The following is a 17,559-nucleotide window of genomic DNA, read 5'->3' as shown; positions in this document are numbered from 1 at the left end:
GAGCATGTTGAATTTTACTGAGTAGTTGATTCTAGGTTCTTATCCAAGTTCTTTTGCTTTCTGGAATATTATATTCCCAGCCCTAATGATTCCTTAATGTAGAAGCTGCTAAATCTTCAATTATCCTGACTGTGGCTCCACAATAAAGGAACTGTTTCTTTTTGTCTGCTTGCAATATTTTCTTCTTGACCTGGGAATTCTGACATTTGACTATAATATTCCTGGCAGTTTTCATTCTGAGATCACTTTCAGGAGGTGATTGGTTAATTCTTCCAGTTTCTATTTTACCCTCTATTTCTAGAATATCAGGATAATTTTCCTTGAAAGTTTCCTGAAAAGGACATCTAAGCCCTTTTTTTTTTAATCAGAAATTTCAGGTAGTTTGATAATTTTTAAAATATTGCTTTTGGATCTAATTTCCAGGTCAGTTGTTGTTCCAATGAGATATTTCACATTTTCTATTAGTTTTTCATTATTTGGCTTTTTAAAAATTGTATCTTGAGTTCTCATTAAGCCATTAGGTTCTCTGTGCTCAATTGTGTATTTTCAGGAATTTCTTTCTTCAGTGAATTTTGTATCTCCTTTTCCCTTTGGTCAATTCTGCCTTTTAAGGTATTCTTTTTTTTTCATGTTTTTGCAAGGCAAATGGGATTAAGCAGCTTGGGCAAGGCCACAAAACTATGTAATTATTAAGTGTCTAAGGCAGTAGTCTTCTTCTTAATGGCTTTTAGGACCTCTATCTCCATTTGATCCAGCCTGATTTTTAAGATATTATTGTCTTCAGTATTTTTTTTATCTCCTTCACCAAGTTGATGACTCGGATTTTGTAACCACCCACCCCCCTGCACATCACTCTCATTTCTCTTTCCAATTTTTCATTTATGTCCCTTACTTGTTTTTAAAAATTCTTTTTTGAGCTCACCCTTGGTTTGAGATGAATTCATATTTTTTTCTTGGAAAACTCTGACTTTGCATCTTCTTCTGAGGTTTTATTTTGATCTTATTTATTACCATAGTAACTATCTGATTTTTTTCCCCTCTTTTGTTTGCTCATATTCTCTGGTGATAGAATTCTTCTCTGGATCTATCAAGCTTAGTAGATTTTTCTGTGATAAATATTTAAAAGTAAAATTATTTACTTTTCTGAGAATGGGTGATTTAAAATCCCTCCTCTGATGGTTTGGGTACTTTATATTTTTGTAATTATTCCTCTATTTCGTTTGTTATCTCAGTTTTATTAGCATAAAACTCTATGTGATATATTATTTTTAAATTTTTCCTGAATTTTCTGTGATTACCATACTAATTTGCTATTTTACTGATTTAATATAATTTTACCTTATCTTTTAGTTAATGGTATACGAAGTTTATTAGACTTTATGGTGAACCAATTTTTATTTTGCTTTATTATTTCCTTGTTTTTCATTTCTAATTGATTATTTCTTCTTTATATTTCATTATTTCTGTGTTTTGGAATATTTTACATCTATTCATTTGTTTTGTTGTATTATTAAAATGCATATTTACTTTGTTAATACTCTCTCTTTCAATTTTTTAGAATGTGTGTTTAATGGGGATGTGATTTTTCTCCTGAGGATAGATTTAGTTTTATACTTCAAATTTTAGTGTTTTGTTTCAAAACCATCCTTTACTTTCATATATTTATTCTTTGCTTCTAGGATTTATTAAAAACCTTTTCATTATTTAGGAATTCACTGTTAAATCTCCAATTGTATCTGTTTCCAATTAATCTTTTTTGGTGGACTATTTTAGTTGTGTTTATAGACAAAAAGAATAAATTCATCTAACTTGATTAGTTCACCCCAATAGAAAGAAATTGTACAACTATATTTCTGTAAAAAAAGTTCATCTGCCAATCTGTCAGTTCTTCAGGTCTGAAAGCAGTCACTCCTGTCTACCTTTAGCTCCCTGCTTTTAGCCTCTGCTTAAAGCAGTCTTTCAGTGAACTAGTCAAACATACTAAATGCATTAATGTCCATCTCCAGTTTATGCCAGATCTATGAAAAATCTGTTCTAGTTACAATCCTATAACACTTCATTTCTCTGTACAATAATCTAGATGATTTCTTTTCTATCGGTGTGTATATTAGAGTATATAGAGTGTGCATATGTGAGTGACAAATAAGGGCCATTGTTTCATTTCTCTTATTCTCCACTTTTTTTTTTTGCTCAGTCAATGGCATAACTTGGTCCTATAACTCCCATGATCCTTTTGGTTTTTTTAATTAGAAAATTCACTGGGCATATAGGCTCAAAATTAAGAGTATCAACATGACCACAAGATCTAAATGTAGTAGAAACATTAAATAGCACAATGGAAAAGATGTGTGAGCTGAGACTGGGGTGTCCAAGAGCAAGGGGGAGTCCACCATCACTTCCCTCAGAACAAAAAAAGCAACATGAGGAAATCTAAGAATTAAGGCTGAAGCAGGTTCCAATCCTTATGTTCATTTAGACAAAAATTTTATATTAAATTATGTTCTTTCTCCTGAGAACCAGATTAGGTATTAACTCTGATTTGTGTATCAGTTCGTGGTTTAATATGGGGATATTACACTCCACATCAGGATATATAAGATAGTTCATTCAGGTGTCTAACTACAAGGTGAAAATTCTAGACAGATGATATTCATTTCATTTTTTTTTTACGGTTTTTGTAATGCAAACAGGGTTAAGTAGCTTGGCCAATGCTACACAGTTATGAAATTGGTTTTTAAAAAAAAATTCTTCTACAATATGTTTTTGTAAATAAACATTCTGTAGAATTCTATGAGGGCAATATTCCTTATTTCTTTTTTCTTTTTTAGTTTTAGCAAGACAATGGGGTTAAGTGGCTTGCCGAAGGCCACACACCTAGTTAATTATTAAGTGGCTGAGGACAGATTTGAACTCAGGTACTCCAGACTCCAGGGCCGGTGCTCTATCCACTATGCCACTTACCAACCCCTATATTCCTTATTTCTCCAATACAACAGATCTACTTTATAGTTCTCCTGATGCTACTCACTTCACTTGCCTTTGTCCCTGAATTGGTATTACATAGTCATTGTGCCCATGTTAATGAAGCTTTTGGAAGAAGTTGGTTTTATTCCTCGGCAATAAGATTTCTATAACTCATTGAGAGTGACTATAGAAATTAGGAAACAAATTCTATTTTTTACTTTCTTGGGATCAACGATCTTGAGTAAAAAAAAATGGAGACAGGAGTGGCTAGGTGGTGCACTGAATAGAGCACCGGCCCTGGAGTCAGCAGTACCTGGGTTCAAATCCAACCTCAGACACTTAATAATTACCTAGCCGTGTGCCCTTGGGCAAACCACTTAACTCTATTGCCTTGGAAAAAAAATCAAAAAAAAAATTATGTAGCTACAGGTCCAAAGGGATCATTATTTTTCTTAGCCTTGCTCCCTACTACCTATATATGATTAAAATTCATGTTCCTCTTACCTCAAAATGGGTTGTTTCAGGGGTTGATGAATGATAATTTGTCTAAAGAATATGTTTTACAATTCCCTATGGTATACAGCCAATAAGCATAAGATTGAAATGGAAGAAATGGTTCTTAAAGTGGTTATATTTCCACTGTCTGACTATCAAATAGATTTCTATTTCTTTCTAGGACAACGTGACTCAAGAAGTATCTTCAAGATAAAGAGACCATGCTTCCTAGTAACATATGCTATGGAGTTATCGTCCTCTTTGGGACTGGAATTGGAGCGTTAGCAAACTTGTTCCTCCTGTCTATTTATTTTTTCAGTTTCCTCACTAGTCACATTGTGAAGCCTGTAAACCTGATTATTACTCATCTGACCTTGGCCAACCTCGCTGCAATTCTTAGCAAAGGGGGACCAGAGGCAGTCATAGCTTTGAGTGGGGAGAATTTCCTGGATGATGTTGGGTGTAAAGTTGTCTTTTTTATTCACAAACTAGCCCAGGCACTTTCCATCTGCTTTGCTTGCTATCTGTGTAACTTCCAAGCCATCATCATCAGTCCCCCTAGCTCCAGATGGGCAAAATACAAAGCCAAAGCCCCGGAGTATATCAACCCCTTCTGTATCTTCTGCTTTATCTTCAATGTCTTGATCGAAATACCTGTAATACTTGGTTTATCAGGTCCAAGGAGCTCAAGCAATAACACAGATGAGTTCAATTTTTTGCATTGCTCTGTCTTAAGACATATAAATGCTTATAAGATGTTGATCAGTATCAGAAATGCTCTCTGTGTTGCACTCATAATCTGGGCTGGAGGTAGCATGGTGCTTCTGCTACATAAACATCACCAACAAGTGCAGACCATTCATAGCACAAGACTTTCAACCAGAGTCTCCCCTGAGATCAAAGCCACCCAGACAATCTTACAGTTGCTGTGTACTTTTGTCTTCTTTCATTTCCTTGCTTCTCTCTTTGTGATATTTGTCGCTTCTTTTTATCAACACCGGTCCTGGTTGTTGCTAATTGATGGTTTTATCAGCCTCTGCTTCCCAACTGTCAGCCCCTTTCTATTGCTACCCCCAGGAGCAAGGATATGCCCTATTTCTTTGTTCAAGGAAAAACATTCATCCTCTTTGCAAGCCATCTTCACAGAGCTGTGAAAATGAGTTTCCTTAAGAATAAATGTGCCAAGATCAAAAGAAATGTAGTAAATTGGCAATCAATCTTAACATATCATGATTCTGACAAAGGATTCATTTCTAAAATATACAGAGAACTGAGTCATATTTTTAAAAACAAATAGCCATTCCCAATCGACAAATGGTCAAATGATATTCAAAGGCAATTTACAGATGAGGAAATCAAAGCAATCCATAGCCATATGAAAAAATTCTCTAAATCCTTAATTACTAGAGAAAAGCAAATTAAAGCTTCTCTGAGGTACCACCTCACACCTCTCAGATTGGCCAATATCACCAGAAAGGATGATTATCATTGTTGGAAGGGTTGTGGGAAATCTCGGAAACTATTACACTGTTAGTGCAGCAGTGAACCCATCCAACCCTTCTGGAGAGTTATTTGAAACTATGCCCAAAGGGCAACAAAAATGTGCATACCCTTTGACCCAGCAATACCACCACTGGGTCTATACCCTGAAGAGATAATGAAAAAAGGGTAAAAACTTTACTCTTACAAAAATATTTATAGCAGCCCTGTTTGTGGTGGCAAAGAATCAGAAATCAAGTAAATGTCCTTCAATTGGGGAATGGCTTCGCAAACTGTGGTATATGTATGTCATGGAACACTATTTTTCTATTAGAAACCAAGAGGGATGGGATTTCAGGGAAGCCTTGAGGGATTTTCATGAACTGATGCTGAGTGAGATGAGCAGAACCAGAAAAACACTGTATACCCTAACAGCAACATGGGAGGGATGATCAACCTTGAAGGACTCGCTCATTCCATCAGTGTAACAATCGGGAACAATTTTGGGCTCTCTGCAAAGGAGAGTGCCATCTGTATCTAGATAAGGAGGTGTGGAATTTGAACAAAGTTCAAGGACTATTCCCTTTAATTTAGTAAAAAACAGATATCTTATTGTCTGATCTTATTACCACTTAGACTTCTCATAGCTTTTTTAAAGATATGATTTCTCTTTCATCACACCCAATTTGAATCAAGGTACAACATGGAAACAAAGAGAAGACTGACAGATTGCTTTCCATGGGGCGGCGGGAGGGAGGGAATTAAGATTGGAGGGAAATTTGTAAAACTCAAATAATCTCTTTAATAAAAATAAATTAAAACAATAAAATAGATCTCTTTGGAAAACAAAAAAAAATTAAATCAAATTCCCAAAAAACAAAAAAAGAAGAAATGTGGAACAGCTGGAGTCAGGAGGACCTGAGTTCAAATCCAGCCTCAGATACATAATTGCCTAACTGTGTGACTCTGGGAAAGTCACTTAACCCTACTGCCTTAAAAAAATTTTCTTTTAAAAAAGAGCCAATGTGACTATGTCAATTCTCTAATCTATATACTTAATGACTATTACATCTAGGATCAAATTTCCAAATCTTTGCTTAACAATCTTAGAACTGTACTACTGCACGCAAGACAAAATTGGAAGTCCAAACAACAAAGCAATGTGCTGAGATTTTCCCCAGAATTTTTTAAATATTTTTATTTGAAGTTTTGAGCTCCAAATTCTATCCTTCCTCCCTCTCTCTTCACCCTTCTCACGCCCTGAGATAGTAAGTAATCATATACAAATTTTACATGCTCAATCAGGAAAAACAATTCTTTATTAGTCATCTTTGTACTGGGATTATTTTGTTTTCAGAAAGTTTCTGAATCTGTCTTGGCAAACAGACTCCCAAGAATTTTATGTTGTCTGAGGTTACTTTGAATGTGATTTCTCTTCCTAGCTCTTCCTGCTGTATCTTGCTAGACATATATAGAAAATTTGAAGAATTATGACACTTTATTTTGTGACCTGCAACTTACGTAAAATTGCTAATTGTTTCCAGTAGTTTCTTGGATGATTTCTGGAGGTTCTCTAGGTAGATCATCATGTCATCTGCAAAGAGTGAGAGTTTTGTCTCTTCCTTCCCAGTTCTAATTCCTTCAATTTCTTTTTCTTCTCTAATTTCTGAAGCTAATATTTCTAATACAATATTGAATAGTAGTGGTGATAATGGGCACCCTTGTTTCACCCCTGATCTTATTGGGGACCCCTCTAGACTCTCCCCATTGATTATAATGGTTCTTGATGGTTTCAGATAGATAATGCTAATTATTCTAAGAAACAGTCCATTTATTACTAAACTCTCTAGTGCTTTTAGTAGGAATGGATGCTGTATGTACTGGGATTATTTCCCCACATTAGAAAGCACCCTGTCTCCACTCATCTTGACTGGTTAGCCTCATAGTTACCAACTTTTACTGGTTAGCCTCATGGATATATGGAATTACAACAAATGCAACATTTGTGAAGCTTCAAAGTTTAAGGTCAATCAAGTCAGAGACCATTTATAAAATCCTGGGTAATGCAGATTCACTTTGTGATGATCAACTACCATGTACTTAGTTCCTCTCAGCAATTCAGTGATGAAGGACAAATATAAAAAGGTTGTGATGGAAAGTGCCATCCATACCCAGAGGGAAAAACTGTAGCCTGAATAAGGACTTTGTTCACTTTTAAAACTGATTTTATGCTTTTATTTCTGTTGTCATTGTTTTTCCCCCTTCTGTTCTGATTCTTCTTTCACAAAATGAAAATACAGAAATATGTTAAACATGATTGTACATGATAACCTACATCAGATTACCACTCACTGTTTTTGGGGATGTGGAAGGGCAGGGAAGAAGGCAAAAAAATGTGAAACTCTAAATCTTTCAAAAAGATGAATGCTCAAATATGTTTTTCCATGTAAATAGATAACAAATTAAAATAGCATTTTAAAAAATAAAGTGGGGTTATTTAAGTAGTCTATTTCATCTTCCTCAGTCTGGGCCACTTATATATGGGAGGATTTATATCCACAAGATCAAGATCCATAGCACCTAGGCTATCAACAATTCTGTTTTCTATTAAATCTATTATAATTATAACAATTTCAGAAAAAAAGCAGTTTAATGGCTGCCTTTGCACAACATCCCCCTCACTATAATCAATATAATGCATATGTCATACCATTACTCATTTGATGTCATGATCTGTTTCAGTTGTGAAGGAAACAATCACATTTTCTATTTATTTATTTATATGTGTTGTTTCCCCCAAAGACAAATTTCTAATAAAGAAGGTTTGTTACTGTAGAATCTAATATTCTTTCCCTGTTAGATGCAATGTATGGAGGTATGTGGTTAGTAAGGAGAAGTTGAATTATTCTGGGCTTATGGCACAATAAGTCCCCTTCTAATCCCTAGGACTTACCATTGGGCTATCTCTGAAAAATTTGGACAAATTTAGCCCCCAAGACCTTAAAAAGAAGATCCTTTACTTCAACAAGTAGACATATGGAAATACTAAAATTAAGGGATATGATTTTTACTGTGGTTGCCTTTTTTTTCCTGTCTACAAGTACCTCAAGGGTACTTATAGTTCAGTAGTCCTGAAATCTGCAGGTTTTACTGTGATTCACAAGAAGCATTGTTAAATCACTGGTCAACAGTATCCTTGAAATTGTGCTATTTTGTCTCTCTGTGTCTTTCTAATTCATTTATTTGTATCTTAAGAAATGTCCTGCACTTGTGATGAAAAATATCACCTACAATTGAGAAAGAGCAATCGTGTTAAAATGTAGACCAGGACATATTTTTCACTTTGTAAAATTTATTTCATATTTTTTTACTTCTCATAATGTTTCTCTCTTTTACCAGGAATCTTCGTTCACAACATGACTAATATGGAAATATGCTTTACATAGTTTATACATGTATAACCTCCATCTGATTATTCACTACAGTGGGGGAGGCAGAAAAATGTGGAACTCAAAGGTTTATAAAATATGAATGTTAAAAACTATCTTTGCATTTAATTGGAAAAAATAAAAAATTTAAAAAAGAAATATCTTGCATTTTCACATACGAGTTGAGCTTATTTAAGAAGTGTTGGAATGGGGAACTTCCAGGGTGGATCAAAGATGGTGGTGCAAAGCTAACCTGCTCCTGCAGGCTTTCTCTACCAAAAATAAATGAAGCTTCTACTGTGACATTCACACTACAGATCCCACCAAGAAAAAGAGAATATTCAGAGGAATTTTCAACTATAGACATCATGGAGGATCTTCAGCAAAGGAGCAGAAGTAGGGTTCAGTATAAAAAACTATTTCACAGATAAAGATGACAGTAATGCCCTGTCTGAAGAAGAAAGTAGCAAAAATTAACTAACAGAATAATTATCAAAACAGTCTATAAATTGGACTCAAATACAAAAGCTTATCAAAGAGCTTAAAAAAGAATTTAAAAATCAAAGAAGAGAGAAAGAAGAAAAAAAAGGCAAAAAACTAATGAAAGTCATGCAGGAAAACTGTTACAAGTTGACTAAAGAATTCAAATCCATTAAAAGTAAAAATAACAAACTGAAAGGAAAAATAGAAGATAATTGAAAAAAATAAAACCCAGGGGTGGAGCCAAGATGACAACAGGAGAAGAGCGTCTCCTAGGTGTTCTCTCCATAATATTTCAAAAATCTTAAAATTATGACTCTAACTAAATTTTCAAGAGACAGACATCAAAGATCCAGTGAGGCAATTTTCCAGAAAAAGGTAACCTGGAAAATAGTGGAAAGGCTCCACTTCACAGGGTTAGAGTGGCAGACCACCAGAGGGAGGACACTTCAGCCTCCCAGAGGCTCCCAGCAGAAGAAGCAGTTTCCTGACCTGCACCCCAGGAGCAACAGGCACAACTTGAAGGATCAGCCGGGTCCTCTTCCAGACGATGTTTGAAGCCCAGACCCTCAGGGCATTTGGGGCAGTCAGTGCAGTCAGAACAGCAGTAGCAGCCATGGCAGCCCAGATCCAGGAAACAGAAGCAGGCTTGGAGCCAGCCAGCAGGAGCCTCAAGGCAACTGAGTACTGAATGTTCAGCCCACAAAAGGTTGGAGAGACTTCCAAGATTTGTCCTCTGTACCTGGAACAGGACTGTGGGGATCTGATCACACTCAGATCCAAATGGCAGTCTAGGCCCCAGATAGAACACGGACCCCACCTCCACCTCAGCCCTGTGGCAAAGGAGTGTGCTTATGATCATTTACAGACCAAGAGGACAGTCAGAGATTCACACACTGAGATCCTTATGGGGGGGTGGGGTCCCAATAATAATGAAAAGTTCAGGAAGGGGGCGGCTAGGTGGCCCAGTGGACAAAGCACTGGCCCTGGAGTCAGGAATACCTGGGTTCAAATCCGGTCTCAGAAATTTAATAATTACCTAGCTGTGTGGCCTTGAGCAAGACACTTAACCCCATGTGCCTTGCAAAATGAAAACCTAAAAAAAGTTCAGGAAGCACCCCAAATAAGGCACATACTGGAGAAATGAGTGAACAGAAAAAAGAGGAACACCACTGAGAAATACTTTGTCTATGATCCCAAAAAGGTTCAAAATACTCAATCTGAAGATGAGAAAGTACAAGCTCCTGCATCTAAAGACCATAAGAAAAACAGAAGTTGGATTCAGGCCATGACAGAGCTCAAAAAAGATTTTGAAAAATTAAATAAGGGAAATAGAGGAAAAATTGGAAAAAGAAATGAGAAAGATGCAAGAAAAAATGAAAAAGGAATCAGCAGCTTAGTCAAGGAGATAGGAAAAATGCTGAAGAAAATGAAATGTTAAAAAACAGCATAGGTCATATGGATAAAAACAGTTCAGAAAGTTATGGAAGAGAAGAATGCTTTAAAAAGCAGAATTGGCCAGATGGAAAAGGAGATCAGAAAACTCTCTGAGGAAAACAAATCCCTCAGATATGGAATGGAGCTAAAGGAAGCTGATGACTTTACAAGAAGTCAAGACATAATACTTCAAAAGCGAAAGAATGAAAAAGTAGAAGAAAATGTGAAACATCTTACTGGAAAAACAACGGATCTGAAAAACAGATTCAAGAAAGATATTTTAGATGTTATTGGGATATCAGAAAGTTGTAATCAGGGAAAGAGCCTTGACATCATTTTTAAAGAATTCCTACACGAAAATTGCCCTCATATCCTAGAAGCAGAGGGTAAAATAGAAATTGAGAGAATCTACCAATCTCCCCCAGAAAGAGATCCAAAAATACCAACACCCAGAAATATTAGAGCCAAGTTCCAGTTCTCCCAAGTCAAAAAAAATATTACAAAAAGCCAGAAGGACACAATTCAAATATCATGGAGCTGCATTCGGGATCACACAGCAACTACATTAAAGGCTCATTGGGCTTGGAATATAGTATTCTGGAAGGTAAAGGAGCTCAGAGTGCAACTGAGAATCAACTACCCAGCAAAACTGAATGTCCTCTTCCAGGGGAAAAAAGATGGACTCTCAATGAACCAAGGGAATTTCAAATGTTCCTTTTGAAATAACCAGAACTGAACAGAAAGTTTGACTTTCAAATATGGGACTCAGATGAAGGACAGAGAGCAGAGGAGAAAAGGTAAATTATGAAGGACTTAATGATGATGAACTGCATGTATTTCTGCATAGAAAATGATACTGATAATACTCATATGAACCTTCTCATTTAATAGAGCAGGTAGAAGGAGCTTATATAGATGAAGCACAGGAGAGAGCTGAATTTGAAGATATAATATATTGTAAAAATGGAGTCAGTGGCTAAAAGGGAAATGTACTGGGAGTAAGAGAAAGGAGAGGTGGAATAGGTTAAGCTATTTCACATAAAAGTTATATATTTTACTGCAATGAGCTACTGCAATGCTATGGAAGGGGAAAGGCAAGGAGAAATGAGGGAACCTTCACTCTTATCAGAAATGGTTCAAAGAGGAAGCAGCATACACACTTAATAGGGTATAGACATCTAGAGGAAAATGAAAGAAGGGGAAAGGGGAAGGGGGGATATGGGTTATGGAGAAGAGGGTGGATTGTGGGACGTAGTGGTCACATATAACACATTTTCTTTTATACTTCTTGCAAGGGGTTAGGTGGTTGCTGGGTCTCAGGGGTGCTACATGGGTTCGGCACCTCTTGGCCCAAGTGCTGGTGATCAGTCTGCTGCACCACTGAGCTACCCTACAGCACATTTTAGAAGAGGGACACAGTGAAAGGAGAGAGAGAATATAATATATGGCAGTGGGGTGGTATGGATGGTGAGAGATGCGATCAGCAACAGCAATGGTGGAAATATATGGAAGTAGCTTTTGAGATGGACTTATTATAAAGAATATGATCCACCTGAGACAGGGCTGGTGGTGTCAGAAAACAGAATGAAGCACAGTATTTTCTCTTTCTTTTACTTTATTTCTCATGAGGTCTATATTTTTTGTGGGGAGGGGGTATTATGTTTACTCTAAAACAAGAATATTTTAGTAATATATAAAAAAGGACTTCTCACAAAAATAAAAAATTAAAAAACAAGGAAATAAGAAAATAAAATCCTAAAAATTATAATTGAACTGTTATAAACCAATAAATTGACAAAACTACAATATTCCATAAAAGAAAATAAAAAGACTGAAAAAAATTGAAGAAAATGTAAAGTACCTACAAGGGAAAACGAATGACTTGGAACACAGATCCAGGAGAGACAATCTATGAATCACTGGATTGCTAGAAAGCCTGGATGAACAAAAGAACATGGAAATCATCATGTAGGAAATTATAAGGGAAAACTGCCCTAGTCTACTAGAACAAGATGATAATATAATAATTGAAAAACTCCACAGAACCCCTCCAGAAAGAGACCACAGCATAAAAACTACAAGAGCTGTAAGAGCCAAATTCCAGATCCCGCAAATAAAAGAGAATACTATAAGCAGAAAAAAAGAAAACAATTCAAATGCAAAGGGCACACAATCAGACTACCACAGGACCTATAAGCCTCAAAACTGAAGGATCAGAAGAACTGGAATAATATTTTTGAGAGAGCTAAGGACCTGGGATTACAACCCAGAATGACTACCCTGCAAAATTCAGCATATACTGTCAGGGAAAAAGATGGATATTCAATGAAATACAGAACTTCCAGAATTTCCTGACACAAAGACCAGAACTGAACAGAGAATTCTTGCCAAATACATGACTGAAGAGTTACATAAAAAAAGGTAAATGAAAAAGGGAACAAAAAAACAAAATTGCTTTAAACAAATGTTGGTCCCTAAAAGGGAAAATATACCATTTCTAATTCTTTAGAACTTTACTTCTCTAAGGAAAATTAGAGGGTAGAATATAATTGAAGAGAATGAGTCTAAAGGATATGGACAAAATTGGTTCTTGTCTCTCAGTTGAAGAGGTCCAAGATCACATCACTATATTTGAGACAAAAAGTCCTAAGCAAAAGCAGGGGGTGTTACTGTCTCATCATACTTTGACTCACGTTAATCACAAGATGCTAAGCACCTTGTCTAATGAGAGCATCATAAACTATGAGGACCTGAGACATTATCTCTGTTACTTACATTCATTTCTAAAGTTCTTAGTGAGACCCCCAGAGACTCCCAGGACTTAGAGAACTTTGAGATTCTTACAGTTATTTGGATCAATGTCCAGTGCTTCACTTTACAAGGCATTAAGTACCCTGGGCGGGGGTGGGGGGGTAAAGTGATGAAAGAAAATAGGCCTCGGGAGAAGGGAAGAAATAGTTCTAGAAATGATATGACGTTGGATGATACTTTCGCTTGTGAGGTGGTTTGTGTGTGCTTGAAAGATACTTGAAAAGGGGGTAAGGTAAAAAATGATCATAATTATAATTTGATGCAATGTGAGTCAATGCTGCTCATCAAGCAATCAAGTAAACAAACTGTAATGATTTACTGATAACAATAGGAGCTTATCAAGCAATCAAATAATTGAACTGTGATTAATGATACCTGATTAATAATATTAGAGCACCAAGGGAAGAGGCAAAAAGATTTATATTTTTAGAGGGAAAGAAAGGAGAATGTGAATGCTGAGTAAAATTTATTCAATAGATTTAGCCCAGTGAGGGAATAAGATATATTCCCACTTGGGTTTATAAATCTAACTCAATCTGCATGGAAGAGGGTGGAGACAGGGAACAGGAATAATAAGGTAAAAAGGGAATGAGAAAAGAGAAGGGAAGGTATAAGTAAAAATGAACAGAAAGTTTAATTTCTAAAGGAAAAGTCCATAGGGGAAAGGTAGTAAAATTTTGGTGAGGAGGAATAAGAGAAAAGGAAACAGATAAATATAAATGGAGAAAGAGAGCATGCAGGGAAAGACAGAATTAGTATTCTTAACTGTAAATGTGAATGGGATGAACTGTCCCATAAAAGGAAGCAGATAGCAGAAAGGATTAAAAACCAGAATCCTACGTTATTGTGTTTATAAGAAACACATTTGAAGCAGAGAGATACACACAGGGTGAAGGCTGGATTAAAATATATTATGCCTCAGTAGAAGTGAAAAAATCTGGGATAGTGATCCTAATCTCAGACAAAGTAAAAGCAAAAATCAATCCCATTAAAAGGGACAAGGAAGGAAACTACATCTTCTTAAAAAGCACCATTGGTAATGAAGCTATATCAATACTAAATATGTATGTACCTAGTGGTATAGCATCCAGATTCCTAGAGGAAAAGCAGAGTGAATTACAAGGAGAAATAGAGAGCAAAACTTTAATAATGGTAGACATCAATGTCCCTCTCTCAGAACTAGATTAATCTAAAAACAAAATAACCAAGAAGGAAGTTGAGAAGGTGAATGAAATCTTAGAAAACTTAGATATGATGGACCTCCAGAGAAAACTTAACGGTTATAGAAAAAAAATATACCTGTTTCTCAGCGGTGCATGGCACCTTCACCAAAATTTACCATGTACCCTGGCACAAAAACCTTAAAATCAAATGCAGAAAGGCAGAAATAATAAATATTTCTCAGACCATGATGAAATAAAAATTACAAGTAATAAAGGGTCAGGGAAAGATAAACCAAGAACTAATAGGAAATTAAAGAACTTTATCTTAAATGATGGGTGGATCAAATGGAAAATAATAGAAATAATCAACAATTATATCCAAGAAAATGATAATAATGAGACCATGCCAAAATTGTATAGGATGCAGCAAAGGCAGTTTGGAGTAGAATGACTATATGCCTATATGAATAAAATAGAGAAAGAGAAGAACAACAAATTGGGCATGCAACTAAAAAAGTTGGGAAAAAGAAGAAACAAAACAACCCTAATGAAATACCAAATTAGAAATTCTGAAAATCAAGGGAGCGATTAATAAAGTGGGAAGCAAAAAACTATAAAGAAAACTTATAAATAAAACTCATAAGTAAATAAATAAAACTGAGTTGGTTTTATGAAAAATACAATAAAAAAGACAAATCTCTGGTAATCTGATTTTTTTAAAAAGAAAAGATAACAAAATTATCAAAAAAATGTCAAAAATAAAAAGGGTGACTTAATCACCAATGAGGAGGAAATTAAAGAAATAACTCAGAGCTACTTTGCTGAATTATATGCCAATAAATTGGACAACTTGAGTGAAATGGATGAATATTTACAAAAATACAAACTGTCTAGATTAACAGAAGAGAAAATAAATTACTTAAATTACCCCATTTTAGAAAAAGAAATTAGAGAAACCATCAATAAACTCCCTAAGAAAAAAGTCTCCAGGTCCAGATGGATTTAGAAATGGATTCTACCAAACATTTAAGGAACAATTAATTCCTATTCTAAATAAACTATTTTAAAAAATAGCAGAAGAAGGAGTTCGAGCAAACTCTTTTTAATGACACCAACATGGTGCTCATACCTAAACCAGGAAGAACTAAAACAGACAAAGAAAATTATAAACCACTCTCCATAATGACTAATGATGCAAAAATCTTAAATAAAATTTAGCAATGAGACTACAGCAAGTTATGAGCAGGGTAATACACAATGATCAGGTTGGATTTATACTAGGCAGGCAGAGATGTTTCGATATTAGGAAAACACACTACATAATATAACATATCAATAGTAAAACAAATAAAAATCATAAGATTATCTTAATAGATGCTGAAAAAGCCTTTGATAAAATACAACATTCATTCCTATTAAAAACCACTAGAAATTTAGGAATAAATGAAGTTGTCCTTAAAATAATAAATAGTACCTATCTAAAACCAACAACAAATATTATATTTAATGGAAATAAACTCTGATTATTTCCAATAACTTCAGGGGTGAAACGAGGATGCCCATTATCACCATAACTATTCAATATAGTATTGAAAATGCTAGCAGTAGAAATAAGAGAAGAAAATGAATTTGAAGGAATCAGAACTGGCAATGAGGAAACAAAACTTTCACTCTTTGCAGATGATATGATGCTATACCTAGAGAATACAAGAAAATCATGTAAAAACTCCTTGAAACAATTAATAAATTCAGCAAAGTAGAGAATACAAAATAAACCCATTCAAATCATCAGCATTCCTATATATATGAACAACAAAACCCAAAACAAGAGATAGAAAGAGAAATTCCATTTAAAATAAATGTAGACAATATTAAATACTTGGGAATCTATCTACCAAGATAACCCCAGAAAACATATGAACATAATTATAAAACTCTCTTTTTCAAACAAAGTCAGATCTAAATAATTGGAAAAAAAGTCAAATGATTAGGTTGAGCTAAATTACTACTAAGTAAAGAACTCTCTATTTGATAAACTTACTGGGAAGACTTCAGCATTTTCTGGTAGAAATTAATTTCAAACCAACATCTTATATTATTTAGCAAAATAAATTTTAAACAGATGCAAGAAATCAATATTTAATATCAAACCACTGAAAATATGAAGTCTATTAGATAACTTCTATAGCTGTGGTTTGAGAATGAACATTTTAATTGTTTTTACTGACTCTTTGCATTATCAAAGCTTATTGAAGTATTCATTTCTCCCTCAGAAAATCAAAGCATATAAAAATAGTATTTTAAAAGACAAAAAGAGGACTGAAAGAAAAAGAAAATAGAAAGAAAGAAAGCAGGAAAAAGAAATGAATTGTAGAAAGAGAAGGAAGAAATGAAGAAAGAAAGAAAGAAAGAAAGAAAGAAAGAAAGAAAGAAAGAAAGAAAGAAAGAGAAAGAAAGAGAAAGAAAGGGAGGAAGGAGGGAAGGAAGGAAGGAAGGAAGGAAGGAAGGAAGGAAGGAAGGAAGGAAGGAAGGAAGGAAGGAAGGAGGAAGGCAGGAAAGTGTATCAGTGCATCCAATCTATACAATGAAAAGTTTTAAAACAAGTAAAGTAGGCAACACTTATGTTACTTACATTATAGTAGTGTCTGTATATACTCTTTTGTTGACTCTGTTTACTTCTTACTGAATCGGTTCACATAGATGTCATAATATAGTATAATAATATTCTATTACATTTGTGTGCCCTAATGTGTTCATCTATTCCCTCATCAATGGCTATGCACTGGTTTCTAATTCTTTGCTATCAGAAAACAGGCTACGTTAAATGTTTTCATCTATATTGACATGACTTCTTGGGGATAAAAGTCCAATAATGGAATCTGTATGTCAGAGGTATTGATATTTTAGTCACTTTTATTTATATAATTGTAAATTGCTTTCCAAAATGGTTATTATAATTCATAATTATCAGTTTCGTACTTTGCCACAATTCCACCAGCATTGAATATTGTCATTTTTTGTTAAATTTGTGAATATGTAGGATGTAAGGCAAAACCTCAAGGTTGATTTTCATTTCTCTTATTATTTGTGATTTACATTGTTATTTCACGTGATTCTCAATATTTTGCAATGCTTCTTTTGCAAATTGTTTATTTTTTTTACAAATTATCTCTTGAGGAATAGTTATTTGTTACAGAATACACATATATTATACACACATTCTTATATGCATATATAAATGCACATTACATACACATGTATATTCATGAATGCTTCTATAAGTAGAGGTAAATATGTTCTTG

General features: G+C 34.7%; 1 protein-coding gene across 1 annotated transcript; it reads left to right on the top strand.

The window, feature by feature from the left end:
- Window positions 1-3,680: 3,680 nt before the first annotated feature.
- LOC141499497 (vomeronasal type-1 receptor 3-like) lies at window positions 3,681-4,613 on the top strand. The gene has a single exon (XM_074202189.1). It carries the CDS (start codon window positions 3,681-3,683, stop codon window positions 4,611-4,613), a length of 933 nt encoding a protein of 310 aa, XP_074058290.1.
- The last annotated feature ends 12,946 nt before the right edge of the window (window positions 4,614-17,559 follow it).

This window comes from Macrotis lagotis, chromosome X (genome assembly GCF_037893015.1).
Source record: "Macrotis lagotis isolate mMagLag1 chromosome X, bilby.v1.9.chrom.fasta, whole genome shotgun sequence".
In the NCBI taxonomy this organism is placed as follows: Eukaryota; Metazoa; Chordata; class Mammalia; order Peramelemorphia; family Peramelidae; genus Macrotis; species Macrotis lagotis.
This window is presented reverse-complemented; position numbering and strand designations above follow the sequence as displayed.

Bases quoted from the DNA above. Each gene is read 5' to 3' on its own strand.
- LOC141499497 (XM_074202189.1), top strand. From the start codon at position 3,681: ATGCTTCCTAGTAACATATGCTATGGAGTTATCGTCCTCTTTGGGACT.